Genomic DNA, 18,846 nt, shown 5'->3' with positions numbered 1-18,846 from the left:
GGTGCAGTAGCAATAGCATGTCCTACTGGAAGCGTTATGTCTCCTTTCAACATTTCTGGGGGCGTTATTTCGTCTATCTCTGGTGTTGTCTTGGTGTAACCTCCATGATGTTTTCAAACGTTTTCTTAAACTATACACCCATAACAAGAATAGGCCGCTCGAATGACTTTGTCTGAGCTATTGTGTTTCTGTTATGTTTCCAATGGGACTACAGTTCATTATAATGACTCTGTGCTAGTGTGTTTCTGTTATGTTTCCAATGGGACTACAGTTCATTATAATGACTTTGTCTGAGCTATTGTGTTTCTGTTATGTTTCCAATGGGACTACAGTTCAGTGCAGCAGCGGCTACTTCGATACTCACCGTTCGGGAGCTGCCGTTCCAGACTCTATATAGCATTTGGAGATTGTGGAATAGTTGTCTGGCTACGCAAGACTAGTGTGCCCCTTGAAACTGCTTGAAAGCCAGTATTGTATTTATCATTTTAAAAATGATTTAAACTAGTGAAAACAGCCGATCTACAAGATCGTAGATCTGCTGTTTTCACTACTGTTGTGCGACAGCCTTGTATGATGAAGCAGGGCTTTTCTTTGTGAAGAAACGTACACATTTGAAACGATATTTACACCCCTGTACAGGCCAGGAATTTCGTCATTTTAGGGGCGTGGCCACTTGGCCTTTGGTGTTGTCAATTTTTTGGAGGGCATAAAGGCCAAATGCCAGGGCAGGAGGGACATCAAATAAAACAAGATTTTAGTCCATTGAAAGAATTTGTTGAATTTAAGAGTTAAGGATGATAACCTAATCTGCATTGAAATAGATAAATGATGGTATTTACAAAAGTATCCATGCTCAGCCCTGCACCAATCAAAGTCACTGGATTGGTTTAAAGATGGGGACTCAGGGGAGTTAAGATTTCAGAATCACAACAAAAGACACTGGTGTCTACATGACAAGAAAGAGACACTGGTGTCTGCATGACAAGAAAGAGACACTGGTGTCTACATGACAAGAAAGAGACACTGGTGTCTGCATGACAAGAAAGAGACACTGGTGTCTACTGTTTACATATTGACAAGAAAGAGAGAGGAGAAAGTGTTTGAGTCAGCTGGGGCATTAAGACCACTGTGGCCTCAGGTCATGCCATTGGTTTGAGGGGCACAAGGCCAAACTGAGGGGAAACGGCGGCCATGGCCTTCATGGCCTCCATGAAATTCCTGCCCTGCCCCTGTATTATGTTGGTGTGACCATGGATTCTTGGGACATGAAAAGTGTGGCCATGCAGAAAAAGGTTGAGAAACACTCATCTAAGACACTGTTAACCAGTAAGACTCCCTAATCAAGAGATAAGCCACCGCCAGGTCGCATACACAATGATGGTAGCCAATCAGGAGGGAATATGGGAAATGAGACAGATCCATGTTGATGACATGACTGTAGAGATACTGTGTACCGCTTTGCGTGATTTTAGGGCAAAATCTGTAGGAGCAGTGTCCAAAAATGTGTTTTACAAGAATGGGCCTGATGGTGGCGCTAGAAGAGGGCCATGTGAGAAATGAGGGGTGGAGGTAGTGGTTTGGCACGCAAGGAGTGGGGCAATGGTGGCGGAGATATGAGTAGGGCAAAAGTGTGACGTGTGACGTGTGACTGACTGACAGCCCGTGGAGGTTTTGATACACTTACACACAAGACATCTTTTATATGGAAACAAGAAGGACAACAGTGGAATGTACTGTAAAATAAACAGGCAGGTCAACGAGACATGGCATCATTCAATGACTTAATGGCATTTGGAATGAATGAGCCTTAGCTGCTCTATAGCGCCTACCAGAGGGAAGTAGATGCAACTCCCTATGGCAGGGGTCCCAAACTTTTTTGTCTCAGGGCACCCCATGAATATTTATTTTTAATCCAAGGCACCCCTACATTATAATTTTCACTCCCAGCACCTTATATTTATAGCATATCGTCGTTGTGGGGTGGAAACCTTGTATGTCCAAAACCGTTTTGTATTTATCATCTATAAAATATACTAAAACTAGTCAAAACAGCAGATCTACAAGCACACTGTGTGCTTGTAGATTGGCTGTTTTCACTAGTTTTGTGCGACAGTCTTGTATGATGAAGCAGGGCTTTGCTTTGACAAAAGATGTACACATTTGAAACTTGGAGATACGAGGTTTCTGCCCGACAGTGACGATATTTTAGTGATTATGTTGCGAGGAAAACGTTGAGATAACAGCCATTTTGGTTAGAACTGACTGAAAATAACTTTGTACTTCAAGATTGATACTAAATATTTTTTCAAGTGTCCTAATAAATTCCAAATCTTATCAAATGATCTCGCGGCACCCCTGGACTGCTCTCACGGCACCCCAGGGTGCCCTGTCACCCACTTTGAAAACCCCTGCCCCATGGAGTGGGTGAGAGGGATCATTTATTATCTTGACAGCTTTTTTCCTAAGCACTTCATTGTAGATACAACTTAATAGACCACTTGCATTACAAACCATTGTGAACAATGGAGCGATGGTTGATTTTTTTGATTTTATTTGGATCTCTTTTAGCCCATCGGGCTAATCTTCCAAGAGTCCATAAGAACATAACATTACATTACAAGACATTACAATCATTTTGGGGATGTTGATGGTCCCAAAATATGAGTTCTGTTCAACCAATTTAGTTTTACCAAATAGACAAATGGGCAGATGACATCATCAACATCCCCAAAATGATTAAATATAAGGGTACATCCACAATATTCATGGTAGTTAGGTTGCAGTGTTACTCTGTACAAAGACTTTCTACAGTATGCAGACTAGTGCTTGCTCTGCCATCATATAGTTAATATTACTGTATCATGATTTTTGCATATTAATCAGAAACAATCTAATAACAGATAGTTAATATGATGGTGGAGCAAGCACTAAGTCTTTGTACACAGTAAGGTTGCAACCTAACTACCACGAATATTGTGGTTGTACCCTTCTATTTAATCATTTTGGGGATGTTGATGTTGTCATCTGCCCATTTGTCAATTTGGTAAAAAGACATTGGTTGAATAGAACTCATATTTTGGGACCATCGCTCCATTGTTCACAATGGTTTGTAATACAGGCTGCTATCCCAGGAAGTCATGTGATCCAAGATGGCCGCGGTGTGAATATGGTCTATTGTTTCTGTTTCTTCCCTATGATTCTCGATGCTAGATTCACTATTCTCTGCAGCTTGCCTCTACATTGTATGTTCAGATTACTGTACCACATTGCCATGTTGAAGGTTAAGATTCCCTCTATGAGGTTCTTATAAACCGTTTCCATTAGAGATGGACCGATTGCAGAATTCTTGGCCGATACCGATCCACCGGTTTTATGAAGGTCTGACCTGACAAAACCCATTTTTTCCGATACCGATTTCTTTAACTAAGAACTAGAAAATAGGGTTTCTCCAATACCTTTTTTTTCAGGCCAAGTAGGCCTACAAGACATACTTCAATTTGAATACCAATAAGCTAGAAGAACACTAATGCCAAATCAATCACAATAGTACAATATCCAAAATCACAGACAATATCCAGTCTAATATGACCGTCTGGACTAGGCAGGAGGAAAGCAGGTGACGCATGCTTTTTTCCCCCCTTCTTTTTGGAGACAATGTTGACACAGGATTATGGAATATATCCTTACATTGCAAAGGTAATCAGCACCATCTGTATTCTGTAGGCTGCCACTAAGGCCCCGTACATACTGCAACGCTCTGTAGAGAAAACGGTGAGGTCTCGGGATATCTCTGTTGCGTTTTGCTTTTTATCAAGCGTTCATATGCAGCTGAAATGATGTAGTGTCCACGTCACCGTGTGAGCAACACAGAAACGCAAAAAGCACCGACGCATGTAGGCTTTTTCTGTCATACTAAAGCCCCATTCGGAACGCCCTTCATAGCATTATGGTTTGGTGGCTGAGTGGTTTTTCAACCCGAGCGGCCGGGGTTCGCGTCCCGCTGGGCCACCTCTTTCTACCAGCGCGGACAACCTTTTTTTCCGGCGATAAAGCTATTATTATTATTATTATAATTACATTATTATCCATGACGGAGGCGATGCGCCGACTCAGCACGTTACCGAGTTATGTGAATAATGTAATAATAATAATAACTTTATCGCAGAAAAATTAGGTGGTTGTGCGCAGTGTTGTACCCGAACGCGTTCAAAGAACGATCGTTCATGAACACGTTCATATTTTGGGCGAACGTGAGCTGAACGTAATTGTTTTCGCTTGATGAACGATATTGTCGAACGCGGTCATTCTGACGCCCGTGAACGGAGTTCGTCGGCGTTCGTCGGCCGTTCATGCGGCGGTCCGCGCCTCCGCGGTCGTCTGTCCCATAGATATATATATCTATGGTCTGTCCTCTCGTCTCTCTTTTCATTCACATGCTCCAATAGCACACACTGCACGCAGCTCCTTGTGAACGTTGATGCGGTGCTGTCTGCACTCTGCTGCTGCACTGTGAATCTCCTCCTCGTTACGTCTCGCAAGCCTGACTATACTTTGTCCTATGTGTGTTGCACCTGCACGGCGAAAATAGCTGATCTGCAAGCTCACAACGCGTCGCATCCATGAGACAACGTGAGCTTGTAGATCAGCTATTTTAACCAACGCGGAAACATGCTGTGCGCGAGGTTTAGAAAAGTATGCCTTCTAGTGGGGTTCCTTGTACATGTAATTTTTTGTTTTCATTTCAAATGTGTGTTAAAGTTTTTTTTTTTTTTTTTTTTTTTTTGTAAAGATATTTTTATTTAGACAAAAGTCACAATTTTTTTTAGATTTACACAACAACAAAGACAAAAGACAAGAACAAGAACAATAAAACAAAACAAAAAACAAATAACCCACCCACCCAAACACACCCCAGGTACAGTATAGTTTCCTCCCCTACATTTGCATTATTAACAGTATATTACATATTACAATATCCCATTTAGTTACAAGGGCGCAATGATGGTAACAAAGACATAAAAGGGCCCCATATTTTCTTATATGTTGCTGGTTTCCTCCTGACATTATACAGGATCTTTTCAGGAGTACAGTAGGAAGTTAATTCGTTCAACCAATGTCTTTGAGAAGGAGGATTTTCAGCTTTCCAATTTTGGAGAATACACTTTTTCCCAGCTGTACCTGCCAGCAAAATGAAGTACTTCTTGTATTGACTTAACGAAAGTCCCTGTACGTCTCCCAAAATCCAAATCCTAGGGTCAGGTAACAAGTCAGACTCCACTATTTCTGAAGTTGTTGTAACTATATATTTCCAGAACTCCTCCAAACATGGGCAGTTCCACAGCATATGGAGTAGATCACCATCAGAGACTTTACATCTCTGACAAATGGGGGAATCATTATTGTAAATTTTATGTAACCTATGTGGAGTATAGTAGGTTCGATTAAAAATATTAGTTAAAGTTTATTTTTCACTTAATTTGTAGATTATGGTCTATAGAACAATTTTGGTTCGAGTGTCAAGACAGTGGATTGAAGAAAAATATATTTTTTGCCCTATTTCCAAAATGACCAAAATCGGAATTGTGTTTTTTGAACAATGTCTTACTTTTCCCACAACTGCTGTGTAAATATATTTTTTTATTGCTATATCAAGTCAATACTGTGTGGGGCATCAATTGGAGTCAAATATTTGTTTTGAATATTATGATATTTCACACAATGAGACAATAACATGGTTATTACATTCAGCCCTTCACAATAAGGGTGCAGGAAGACTGGGAACTAGGCAGTGGGCACATAAATATTGTGGGCACCTCAATGTTAAGTTGGATGAAATTATTGCTGTGTGTGGTTCTATATGGGCTGTGTCAATAATTTTGACAAATAATAGCATGCAGCAACGTCTAAACATTTATATAATATATATATAGACCTATATTATTTTTTTTTTCTTTTTTTTTTCTTTTTTTTTTTTTTTAATAGCCAAGGGAGTGTTCGTTTAATACTTAAGGTGGGTATAGTCCATAGCGAGGGGGGGTTCTCAAATAATAATTTGATTGTCAGGGGGGACCATGACTTTTTTATTTTGGCTGGAGGGGGGTCCATGCAACTTTAATTTGTTGAATTTTGTATTAAAAAAATGTTTTCTTTTGTTATTTTTCATACGTGTTTACTCCCCTATATTTATCAAGTTCCCCCTGATTAACTTGGTATATTCCGCTTCTGTAAATCTCCCCACAAGAAACGCATTCATTGTGCGTAGTCGGCGACTAGGCGGCAGTCGGCGCTGACAGTGCAGTGCTTCGAGTTTGTGTTGCATTCTACAAAAGTGATTGTGAAGCGAACAGAAGAACCAACACAGGGCTTTACACACAAGTGCTGCAGTATATCCTATACATATATTAATTAGGCCTACTTTAAACCATACAGCTTTTGGTAGGCTGTATAATAACTTGAATAATATGAATGCCATATTAATTTCGTATCGGCATTGCCAGGGTGGCATTGCGCACTAGGCTAAAATACCCTATATAGCCTATAATGTTCTCTACAATAAGTAATTGTAGATGATAGTTATATCTATCAAATATGGTTTTATATAGCAAATCAATGTCGGGAAATGTCCATTTTGGGAGCGCACTGCATGGCGCACTGGTAGATCAGCCAACGTTATACATCTTTAGATGTAATAGGGACACAATACAGTCCATGGAAGTGGGGCTTTCCAAGGAAGAGGTGACGTTTTATTTGTTTTAATCGCTTCATAATTGACCGAGCCATGATGAACTTAAACCAGAAGAACAAAACGTAATCCTGTAGGCAGGATTTTTTTTGCTCGCTCGCTTTCTCTCTCCATCTCTCTCCTCTGTTCCAAATCATGTCCAAATGGAGACGCTTCATGCGCGGAGCGCAGAGACACACACACAGAGAGAGAGAGAGAGAGAGAGAGAGAGAGAGAGAGAGAGAGAGAGACGTTATCTTGCTAAAGTAGTTGCTGTTTGGTTTATTGCAAGATTTTGCGAGTCTGCTGGCCGCCGCTCGTTTTATTTTTTGATCGCCCGTTTCCGACCGCAGGTAAATAGGGCTAGGCTACCCTGCTTGGTCACCGCCTGGTTACGTTGTGGTTGAACTTGAAGAATTAATATTCACAGGGAGATGGAGGATGCATTATTAGTCAGCTTGGATACATAAATGTCCCGTGGACAGACGTTGACTAAGCAAGGCTTGTTGCGGTTGACAAAGTGGAGCAAACGTATCCTATATGCAAGAATGTTGCAACTTCTTCCCTCCCATAATTCGCACTGACTACCGAATTATGTATGAGAATGTGGCCTGAGACTGAAATGTATAAGCAGTCATATCTGTCAAATATTGTTAGTTCAAGGCAATAACAAGGCTTTCGGCAGGGAAGGAGGTATAGGAGAAACAGCTTGGTTTTAAACTATGATTTTAGATTTTATATCATGGAAAATAGTTCACAGTTGCTCAATCTTTCTTTTGTTTTGAGTGTTGTGGAACCAAATGGACCCTTTCTGTATTAGTTGAGTACAAAGAGACCCACATTTAATCCCAAAAGCTTTCTTGTGGTCCTTTTAGTTGATCTTGTATCCTATTGCCAAAATAAAATGCCTGGGTTTCCGAGGCTAATCTTGTATCAATGAACTGTACTGTTCTGTACCCTCAAGCAATCAATCAATCAATCAATCAATCGTCAAATAGGGTGCTATACTGTGCGTGTGTGTGTGTGTGTGTGTGTGTGTGTGTGTGTGTGTGTGCGTGTGTGCGTGCGTGCGTGCGTGCGTGCGTGCGTGCGTGTGTGTGTATATATATATATATATATATATATTAGGGCTGGGATGCGATTACAATTTTTAATCTAATTAATTACAGGCTCTGTGATTAATTAATCGCAATTAATCGCATTATAATCGCACATCGATATTTGACCTGAGACACATTTTTTTCAAGTAAAACCCATTTTGTTGTACGAGTGAATCAACGAGTGAGTTTTTTAAATCTAAATTTCACATCCACTGGGCCAAGCAAAGCGCTCTGATCGGCTACTTCTCCCTTTGCGTTTGTTGTCTCTTCTTGGTTGGTGCATCGCTATGATCGGTATGCCCGAAACTGAAGGTTCTGTGGTGCAAAAACTAAGTGCGATTAAAATGCGTTAATTTTTTTAATCGCGTTAATTTTCTGTAATTAATTAATCGCAATTAATCAGTTAAAGTCCCAGCCTTAATATATATATATATATATATATATATATATATGGGGAGGGGGGGCCATGCATTTTCTTCAAGTCACGCAGGGGGGATCACCAAAAAAAATCTGAAGGTTGGGGGGGGGGGGGGCAAGGAATTTTTTTTTAAAGTTACAATCTGTCAACCAGCCCTAGTGGATAATAAACGTACACTCCCCAAAGTATAAAAAAAATTATGGTTAAAAAAAGAACTAAGTTAGTTCATTTTGGGGAACCATGAACTTAGTTCAAAATATAGAATTATGAACTATGAAATGAACTAGTTCATTTTAGAAGTTCTGAACTTGAACTTGAACTAGTTCGTTTTTAAAGTGAACTTTCCCAACACTGGTTGTGCGGGACGCGAACCCCGGCCTCCCGGGTCAAAAAACCAATGCCTTAACAACTCGGCCACCAAACCATAATATTGAGTAGGATATTCCGTATGGGGCATTAGTAAGACAGAAAAAGTCTACACACGGTGACGCGAGGGGAGAGAGGAGTCAGCTTTTCCACCCTACTTTGCGTTTCAAGATCGTTCCATTTTTAACCCCCGAAAATGCCGTTGTCGTCTGAACAGAAGGCCTATCTGACTTTTCCTTTTGCGTTATTCTCGTTGCCAAAACGCAGTGTGAACGGCGCCTAAGTAGACTGGCTGCTACTTGCTAATGTTTTATTTAGTCACAGGACCAGAGCATCATGCTGTGCAGTGCCATAGACACAACTGGCATAAAACCTGTATTTATGTCAGTGACCTGCCGGTCGCCGATTCGGCCGATTCCGATGTCCATCCCTAGTTTCCATGATGTGCTTGCTCACCCAGAAGGAGTTGAGCTTTGTGTAAAAAGGTGGAGACTTTGGTTACAGGATTTGAAAATAATAGTCAGTGTTGGGTCCCATCCTCTTTTACAGTACACTTTAAGACATAATAAGACAGAATAAAGCCATGATAAGAAATAATGTGTTGGTAATTAGAGCTAATATATTTTATTAAACAGAAACAAAGACAAAATAGTAGAAAGAGCGAATACATTCTCTGGCACCGTCACCTGCCGCGGAACTGCAGTGGCAAACACTGCCGCACGACCGCTAGTTCGATCAGCAGTCACACTGCATCGCCGGCGATAGGACCAGCAGTCCCGCCAGTAGGACCGGTGACCGCCGCACGGACCGGTCGTGCGGCGGTACATGCCGCTGCCAGATAATGTATTCGCTCTTGACCGGTCCGTGCGGCGGCCGCCGGTCCTACTGGCGGGACTGCTGGTCCTATCGCCGGCGATACAGTGATCCATTCTAAATCCAAATTTCCCTTTTTTTTTTTTTTTTTTTAAAGATTTGTTTTGGGGCTTTTTATGCCTTTATTGATAGGACAGTAGACTGACAGGAAATGGGGAGAGAGATGGGGAGTGGCAAAGGTCGTCCGGATCGGGAATCGAACCGGCGACGCCAGCAGGCATCATAGCCTAGTATGTGGTATGCGCCTTGACCACTAGGCCAGCGGGCACCCCCAAATGTCCCTTTTTGGTTTGTGATTGTTTGGTTTCAGCTGTCTGTCTAAGGAAAGCATAAAATGTGGTGTGGTTGGCTGGCCTCATCTGTACATTTAGCATGTTGTGTTACGCTGTTTTGTGTGTTATTGTTTTATTTATTTATTTATTTCTATTGTTTTATTTATTTATTTATTGTGTTTCTATTGTTTTATTTATTTATTGTGTTTCTATTGTTTTATTTATTTATTTATTGTGTTTCTATTGTTTTATTTATTTATTGTGTTTCTATTGTTTTATTTATTTATTTATTGTGTTTCTATTGTTTTATGTATTTATTGTGTTTCTATTGTTTTATTTATGTATTGTGTTTCTTTTGTTTTATTTCTTTCTTTCTTTCTATTGTTTTATTTATTTATTGTGTTTCTATTGTTTTATTTATTTATGTATTTCTATTGTTTTATTTATTTATTGTATTTCTATTGTTTTGTGTATTTATTGTGTTTCTATTGTTTTATTTATTTATTGTGTTTCTATTGTTTTATTTATTTATTGTGTTTCTTTTGTTTTATTTATTTATTGTATTTCTATTGTTTTATTTATGTATTTATTGTGTTTCTATTGTTGTGTTTCTCCACAGAGTGGCTTCATAGCTGACAGTGAGCCGGCAAACACGGCAGCGGATTCGGCCCTCAAAGGAATGAACTTCTACAGCCTGCTGCAAGCGGAGGACGGGCACTGGGCCGGAGATTATGGAGGACCTCTGTTTCTGCTACCAGGTCACTGTTCAACCTCTGACCTCTGTTTCTGCTACCAGGTCACTGTTCAACCTCTGACCTCTGTTTCTGCTGCCAGGTCACTGTTTAACCTCTGACCTCTGTTTCTGCTGCAGGGTCACTGTTTAACCTCTGACCTCTGTTTCTCCTGCCAGGTCACCTGTAGGGCTGTCATGTTTAAAGGGACGAGAAACGCCCAAATCACTTTTATATAGAAAAAGTGATTTGGGCGTTTCTCATATACTAATTATAACCTTTTTTTTTTAAATGATTTAAAAGGAATAAATGAGTCACTTGTGATGTCACAATGATATGGTTCAGTGTTCCCATAGGCTTGTGGATTCAAAGCTTTCTGCTGATTTTGTAGCCATTTCTGTGTTCTTCCAGTTTCTGTGTAGAAAGTAAATATTCGGCGCCACTCGTTACATATTTGCTCAATCCATTCTATTAATGCGGCGTTAATCCCGTTTATGCCCATATATGGAGATATGGAGATCCCTGTGATGTCAGGGGGAAAAAATCCCTTTTATGCCCATATATGGAGATATGGAGATCACTGTGATGCCAAGGGTACCAAATCCCTTTTATGCCCATATATAGAGATCCCTGTGATGCCAAGTGAACCAAATCCCTTTTATGCCCATATATGGAGATATGGAGATCCCTGTGATGCCAAGGGAAACAAATCCCTTTTATGCCCATATATGGAGATATGGAGATCCCTGTGATGCCAGGGGAACCAAATCCTTTTTATGCCCATATATGGAGATCATTCATTCATTCATTCATTCAACCTTTATTTAATTTCTCGGTGATACAATTGAGGGCAAGCCCTCATTTTCAATGATGCCGAGATTACAAACAACAAAAAAAAACAATAATAAGAACAGCAAGATAAGACAGAGTATGATTTTTTAAAAACAAGCAAAGAATATAATGAGTACAATAAAAAAGCAGTAAGAGCAGTAATAAGAAATAGCACATCTTAATGAAAGCAATGACAGTGTAAAACAACATGATTAGAAAGCAAATTTTTTAATTTTCCCAATGAAACCATTTGTTCAAGTTTTAAAGTGCATTGTAACTCATTCCAACTATGGGGGGCGCTAAAACCAAAGGCAGTTTTGCCTAGGTTGGTGTGGGCTGTGGGAACCAATAGTGGAATGTAGCTTTGGGAACGAGTATGATGAATGGAGGGTTTTGGAATTAATAAGGAGGAGATGTAAGATGGTGATTTTTTTAATAAGGCTTTATAGATGTAGATGTACCAATGGTGCTCTCGCCTCATAGAGAGGGAGGGCCAACCGACTGTTGTATACAGGGTGCAGTGATGGGTATTGTAAGGGTCACCTGTGATGAATCTGAGAGCAGAGTGGTAAATGGCATCTAAGGGCTTAAGGGTGGTGGTAGCAGCATGTCTGTATATGATGTCCCCGTAATCGAAAACCGAGAGTAGGACAGCCTCTACAATTCTCTTTCTACAGAATAGGGGAAAACAGGATTTATGTCTGTAGAGTAGACCTAGTTTTGCTCGTAGCGTTTTGGTCAGGTTCTCAATATGGAACTTGAAGGAAAATGTTTCATCTATCCATATACCCAGATATTTATATTGTTGGACTCTCTCAAGAGGAGTACCAGCTAAAGTGCAAATTTTCAGGTTTGTAATATCAGTGGATTTTGCTCTGGTGAAGACCATGCATTTAGTTTTTTCTGCGTTTAAGACAAGTTTAAGATTAAAAAGAGCCCTTTGTAAAACATTAAAAGCAAGTTGAAGGTTATTAAAAGCCAATTGCATGGAATCAGCCCAACAATATAAGATTGTATCGTCAGCATATAGATGATATTGCAATCCTTCACTTTCTCAGCTATATCATTTATATAGATAGTGAAAAAGACAGGTCCTAGAATCGAGCCTTGTGGGACACCTTTCGCTATAGGTAAAAGTGCAGAGTGCACAGCCAATGTTCTGTAATCTGGATAAAAGTAGTGAATGGTCCACAGTATCAAATGCCTTGGATAAATCTATAAACAGGGCTGCACATTGCATTTTATCATCCATTGCAGATACAATATCATTTAGAACCAAGGATGCAGCAGAGATGGTACTGTGGTTTTCCCTGAACCCAGATTGGCAGGAACTCAACAAAGAGTGCCTTGATAAAAACTCCTTGAGTTGTCCGCATATCAATGATTCAAGTGTTTTTGATAAACACGACAAATTAGATATGGGCCTATAATTGTTGAGGTCTGTTTTATCTCCTCCTTTGTGCAAAGGAACAACGTGGGCTATCTTCCACACTTTTGGGATGATACCTGTTAAAATTGATCGATTAAAAATATGTGCAATGGGCTCAGAAATTAATGAGGCAGAGAGCTGGAGGAAATAAGGATCTAAGCCATCTTCGCCAGTTGCTTTTTTGGGATCAATAGATGAGAGCGCCCTACCTACTTCCTCAGATGTAAGAGGTTTGAGGGAAAACTGAGGGACTTCAAGAGCATTAGCTAAGGTAGACCCATTTAATACCAGATTCCCTGTGGAGATATCAGAGTGAGTATCATTGAAAAGATGCCCAGCTGTGATGAAATGATTATTAAATGTTGTGCATATTTCCGTTTCACCAGAAATTACACTTTGACCATGCTTTATGTGGGTGGGCATGGTTATAATATTGTTATTTTTAGTAGTTGAATTTACTAGTTTCCAGAATTTTGCTGGATTTGAATAACAGATTGAGAAATTATTTAAGTAATACATTGATTTAGCTTTCCTCACCGCTGCAGTGAATTTATTTCTAATTTGTCTGAAGGCAGCCCAGTAGGAATGATCTCCATGCTTTCTAGCTAAGATCCATGCCTTATTCTTTGATCTAAGCAGTATGGTTAGATCCGGGGTGAACCATGGACTTGACCGATTTTTTATTCTCTGGTTTTTTAGCGGAGCATGTTTATTAACCAGCAAATTAAAGATCTTAATAAAGTGATTTAATGCTCTTTCAGGTTCTAAAATGGTTGATGTGCTTAAAATATCCATGTGATGAAAATCATCAAAAAAGGCCTGCTCATTAAAGTGCTTAAAATTACGCTTTAAAATAACTTGTGGCTGTGTTTTCTTTACCCTAGTGTCTCTGACGCAGGCAATGGGACAATGGTCACTTACATCAAGTTCAAAGACACCAGAGGCAGTAATTTTATCACTCTTATTACATAGAATAAGATCTAACAAGCTTGATCTTTCTATATTGTTAAAATTGGGCCTGGTCGGTTCTGTGATCAATTGGGTGAGGTTAAGGTTACTACAGATTTCTTTCCATTTATCCGAAACACTAGTTGCCCAATTTAAATTTACGTCAATTAACCTAGCCAATTTCTCTAAAGCTTCTGGCTTAGCAGATGGAAGCCTGTATATACCAATCACAACAAGTGAATTTGTAGGCCCCAAGTTGACTCTTAGAGCCATAAATTCAAAGCATTTTTCCACAGCAACAGCCTTAAGAACAGTAACAGAAAAACAAGCTTTGGCATAAATGGCCACTCCACCACCTCCACTTGTAATTCTATCTATTCTAAATAAATTATAATCATTTAAACATACCTCAGAATCACTGTGCTTGTTCTTTAACCAAGATTCAGTCATAATCAAAATATCTGGATCTGTTTGTGCAATAAAAATTTTAAGGTGGTCTAATTTTCCCTCTTTAACCAAACTTCTAATGTTCCAGTGAATTAAACCCAGTCCTTTTCTATTTTTAAAATGTTTTACATTAAACTCTGGAGAGCGGTCAGAATCAGACCGGTGCATAGAAGAAATAGTGGTGTTTGGCAATAGGGGGACCGTAGATAGATATGAAAGACGTACATCACGTTTTAAACATTGAGTATGATACGTTCTAGCAGTTATCAAGACTTGTATGTGTTGTATAACGGGTGATGAAACATGCGCATTTTGACAATCTGGCCACCAGGGGGCAGATGCATTGCAAGTATGGGAAACTGAGGTGGAACGAAACTGATAGTGGCCGGAAATGTCCTTGTTTTGGCCGGACGAATTTATAGCGGACGTAAACAGTCAGGCGTGAGAGTCCAGTGTACGCTGCAAGTGGAATGATAATGATTCATTCCCTATTTTGCTCGGATGTAGGCCATCTGGACTGTAAAAGGCTGGACGAGCCCAAAACAAATGGAAATTATGGATGTAGATTATATTGCAAGATGAGCAGACGGATTGAAGCCAATGGTGCAGATCCAGCAGCTTTCCAAATCGGCTTTCACCGCGGCGCAGCAGTGGAATAGGACCCGAGATGAAAACTTGTTTACGGCACCCAAGGAGGAGATCAAGGATGTCTTTGAAATTCCTTCTAGTGTCAACAGATTGTCGGTCATTGACACCTATATGAAGGACGATTTTCTTAATGGAGGATGGGAGAGAGAGTAGGATAGTGGGAAGTCGATCTAAGATAAAAGTAGTATTTGCGCCTGGATAACAATAGACCAGGGCATCCCTGATGTCATCAATATTAAGCCCATATCTGTGAATGTCAATATATAATCACTGTGATGTCAGGTGAACCAAATCCTTTTATGGCCATATATGGAGTTATTGCCATATATGGAGATCACTGTGATGCAAGGGGAACAAGACATGGTGCGACCTCGCCCTTTCGCCCTTAGGTGTCTTACTGGTAGATAAGCTCAAGATAAGATAAGTGGTGTGGGCTTGAATATCTGTTTTCAGCCTGCGACGCGTGCATAAGCATTACGGTTACCACGGTTACCGTTACCACGGTTACCACCTCCCTCCATGTAAGCATGCAGTAGCAGCCTGCTTGAGTGACAGCAGCCTACAGTGTGGATTTAAAAGCTCTACGAAAGGGGTCTTCAACGTTTTCAGGCCAAGGACCCCTTAGCTGAGAGAGATGAAGCAGGGACCCCTTAGAAGAGAGAGAGATGAAGCAGGGACCCCTTAGCTGAGAGAGAGATGAAGCAGGGACCCCTTAGTTGAGAGAGAGATGAAGCAGGGACCCCTTAGCTGAGAGAGATGAAGCAGGGACCCCTTAGCTGAGCGAGAGATGAAGCAGGGACCCCTTAGCTGAGAGAGATGAAGCAGGGACCCCTTAGAAGAGAGAGAGATGAAGCAGGGACCCCTTAGTTGAGAGAGATGAAGCAGGGACCCCTTAGCTGAGAGAGATGAAGCAGGGACCCCTTAGCTGAGAGAGATGAAGCAGGGACCCCTTAGCTGAGAGAGATGAAGCAGGGACCCCTTAGCTGAAAGAGAGATGAAGAAGGGACCCCTTAGCTGAGAGAGATGAAGCAGGGACCCCTTAGTTGAAAGAGAGATGAAGCAGGGACCCCTTAGCTGAGAGAGAGGTGAAGCAGGGACCCCTTAGCTGAGAGAGAGATGAAGCAGGGACCCCTTAGTTGAGAGGGAGATGAAGCAGGGACCCCCACAACCTGTTCATAGATTCCATATAGTTTCATTGTTTGACAGCACAATCTTCAGTGTATTTTGGATTCATGTCAATTTGTGTTTTCAGATATTTAACCACTTGAACCGTCAATACTTAGTAAATTTGACCTTTTACTCTGTACTTAGTCTGCTCTTTTTCCCCTCTACACCAAACCACTTAGCCGATCTACAAGCTCACAACGCACACACAACGCCTCACGCTGCGAGGCATTGTGAGCTTGTAGTTCTGCTATTTTTTGGCTACAGTTCTTAGAATATGGACACTATAGGGTTCAAGTTGTTAATGGTTAAATAATATTGGAAGATTTGGAGTACCCCCTGTAGTAACTCTGAGGACCCTCTAGGGGTCCCGGACCCCCTGTTGAAGACCCCTGCTCTACCAGATCATTATGGATGGTAGAGGACCCCCTGTAGTAACTCTGAGGACCCCCTAGGGGTCCCCTGCTCTACCAGATCATTATGGATGGTGTTTTCTAAATGCTGAACTACTTTAACTCTTGTCACCCTTGTTTACAGTAGAACGTTTTCTTATTTCTATTTCTTATTTTTAATTTGAGTCCCAGAGGGTTTTTAGACGATCATTTTTTCCTCTTTTTCTCCCCAATTTAGTCGTTATACCAATCGATGCCTCCCCACACATTTCTGTGTTGTCACTGCTGTTGTATCCTACTGACTCTCCTGCCAGTGAGGAGCCCCCACCTGGAGGACGTACTGTTGTATCCTACTGATTCACCTGCCAGTGAGGAGCCCCCACCGGGAGGACGTACTGTTGTATCCTACTGACTCACCTGCCAGTGAGGAGCCCCCACCTGGAGGACGTACTGTTGTATCCTACTGACTCACCTGCCAGTGAGGAGCCCCCACCAGGAGGACGTACTGTTGTATCCTACTGACTCACCTGCCAGTGAGGAGCCCCCACCGGGAGGACGTACTGTTGTATCCTACTGACTCACCTGCCAGTGAGGAGCCCCCACCGGGAGGACGTACTGTTGTATCCTACTGTCTCACCTGCCAGTGAGGAGCCCCCACCGGGAGGACGTACTGTTGTATCCTACTGACTCACCTGCCAGTGAGGAGCCCCCACCGGGAGGACATACTGTTGTATCCTACTGACTCACCTGCCAGTGAGGAGCCCCCACTGGGAGGACATACTGTTGTATCCTACTGACTCACCTCACCCAGTGAGGAGCCCCCACCGGGAGGACGTACTGTTGTATCCTACTGACTCACCTGCCAGTGAGGAGCCCCCACCGGGAGGACGTAGAGCCTTCGTCCTACTCCTCCCGCCCAACACTCCCTGCTGACAGGTGCCGCCCCCTCCCAGCCCGTAGGAATACATGCAATGACCAGTATCACCCTCCCCATCCGGCTTCCCTCCCCCGGAACACGGACCAATTGTGTTGGCACAGACGGCCGACATGGCCGCTTGACCACAGGGTTAGAGTTAGGGTTAACTAACTAACCCTAACTCTAACCCGACATGGCCGCTTGCACCACAGACGGCCGACATGGCCGCTTGCACCACAGGGGATTCGAACGTAGAAAGGTTTTCATCCTGTGTGGATGCGCTGGTGTCTCTTCAGATTGCCTAAGTCATTGAAACTCTTGTCACACCACCTACAAATGAAAGGTTTTTCTCCTGTGTGGATGCGCTGGTGTCTCTTCAGATTGCCTAATTCATTGAAACTCTTGTCACACCACCTACAAATGTAAGGTTTCTCTCCTGTGTGGATGCGCTGGTGTGTCTTCAGATTATTCAACTGACTGAAACTCTTGTTGCATAGTTTACAGAGGTAAGGTGTTTCTCCCGTGTGGACACGCTGGTGTGCCTTAAGACCACCCAACTGAGTGAAACTCTTGTCACACTGTGTACAACAGAAAGGTTTTTCCCTGGTGTGGGTACGCCAGTGTGTCTGCAGGTCACTTAACCCACTGAAACTCTTGTCGCAGTGTTGACAGGAGAATGGCTTTTCTCCCGTGTGGACGAGCTGGTGTCTTTTTAGATTACATGACTGACTGAAACTCTTGTCACACACTGTACATCGGAAAGGTTTTTCTCCTGTGTGGACACGCAGGTGTGTCTGCAGGTCATGTGACCGATTGAAACCTTTGTCACAATGTTCACAGATGTGAGTTTTCATTCCTGTGTAAGCCATCTGACGTTTCTTTGCATCTCCTGTTGACTCTTGACGACTTTGAGATTTCGGCGGGTCCGTGTCTCCGTCTTGTCTCCGGCTGGTTCCAGGGCTGACCATTCGCCTTTGTCCGTTCCTCAGCATTTGGCAGCAGCAGTCATACTGGCTTGGATGAGACGTAGAGGTACACTTCCACCAGGAGAGCTTAGTCTGGCAGTCATACTGGCTTGGATGAGACGTAGGTTCATGGTACATGGACCGTGACGGGGACAGAGCTGTAGGTTCAGTTGAGGTCATCTCCAGCTCCATGATGTTCATTACTACTAAGTAAGGACTGTTATTCAAAGGTTGGAACTAGGACCCACCACAGTGGTGTCCGACTAGACTTAAACCGGGATATCTAACGATATGGTCACTGTAGTCAAAGGTTTGTGTGGTACAAAGATATCTGGGTTGTAAGGCCAAATATCTTGGGAACTGAATATGAGTTGGTTGAGGTTGGAGTGTCCTTGAAGATCCGTGGATAGTCTTGCTGGTAGAGTTGGAGATTCTCGGGTGCGATGGTTGTATCTGAACCTACCATGGGAATGCAACTGCTTTTATACCCACAGTGGTTGAGTCATTCTTGGTGATGTCATGATGACGAGTCAGGGTGGCTGAGTCATTCTTGGTGATGTCATGATGACGAGTCAGGGTGGTTGAGTCATTCTTGGTGATGTCATGATGACAAGTCAGTCCTATC

At 42.0% G+C, this 18,846-nt stretch overlaps 1 protein-coding gene across 1 annotated transcript in view; it reads left to right on the top strand.

Moving 5' to 3' along the window:
* Window positions 1–10,399: 10,399 nt before the first annotated feature.
* The window catches only part of lss (lanosterol synthase (2,3-oxidosqualene-lanosterol cyclase)), a gene marked incomplete at its 3' end in the record, with an annotated part of 75,185 nt that continues 66,738 nt past the window's right edge, over window positions 10,400–18,846 (top strand). The window contains exon 1 of the mRNA XM_080752955.1: window positions 10,400–10,508. Coding sequence (XP_080609081.1) covers window positions 10,430–10,508 — 79 coding nt within the window. The 5' untranslated portion in view covers window positions 10,400–10,429. The remainder of the gene's footprint in view (window positions 10,509–18,846) is intronic.

The sequence above is a fragment of the Nannobrachium achirus genome (genome assembly GCF_963921795.1).
Source record: "Nannobrachium achirus genome assembly, chromosome: 22".
In the NCBI taxonomy this organism is placed as follows: Eukaryota; Metazoa; Chordata; class Actinopteri; order Myctophiformes; family Myctophidae; genus Nannobrachium; species Nannobrachium achirus.
This window is presented reverse-complemented; position numbering and strand designations above follow the sequence as displayed.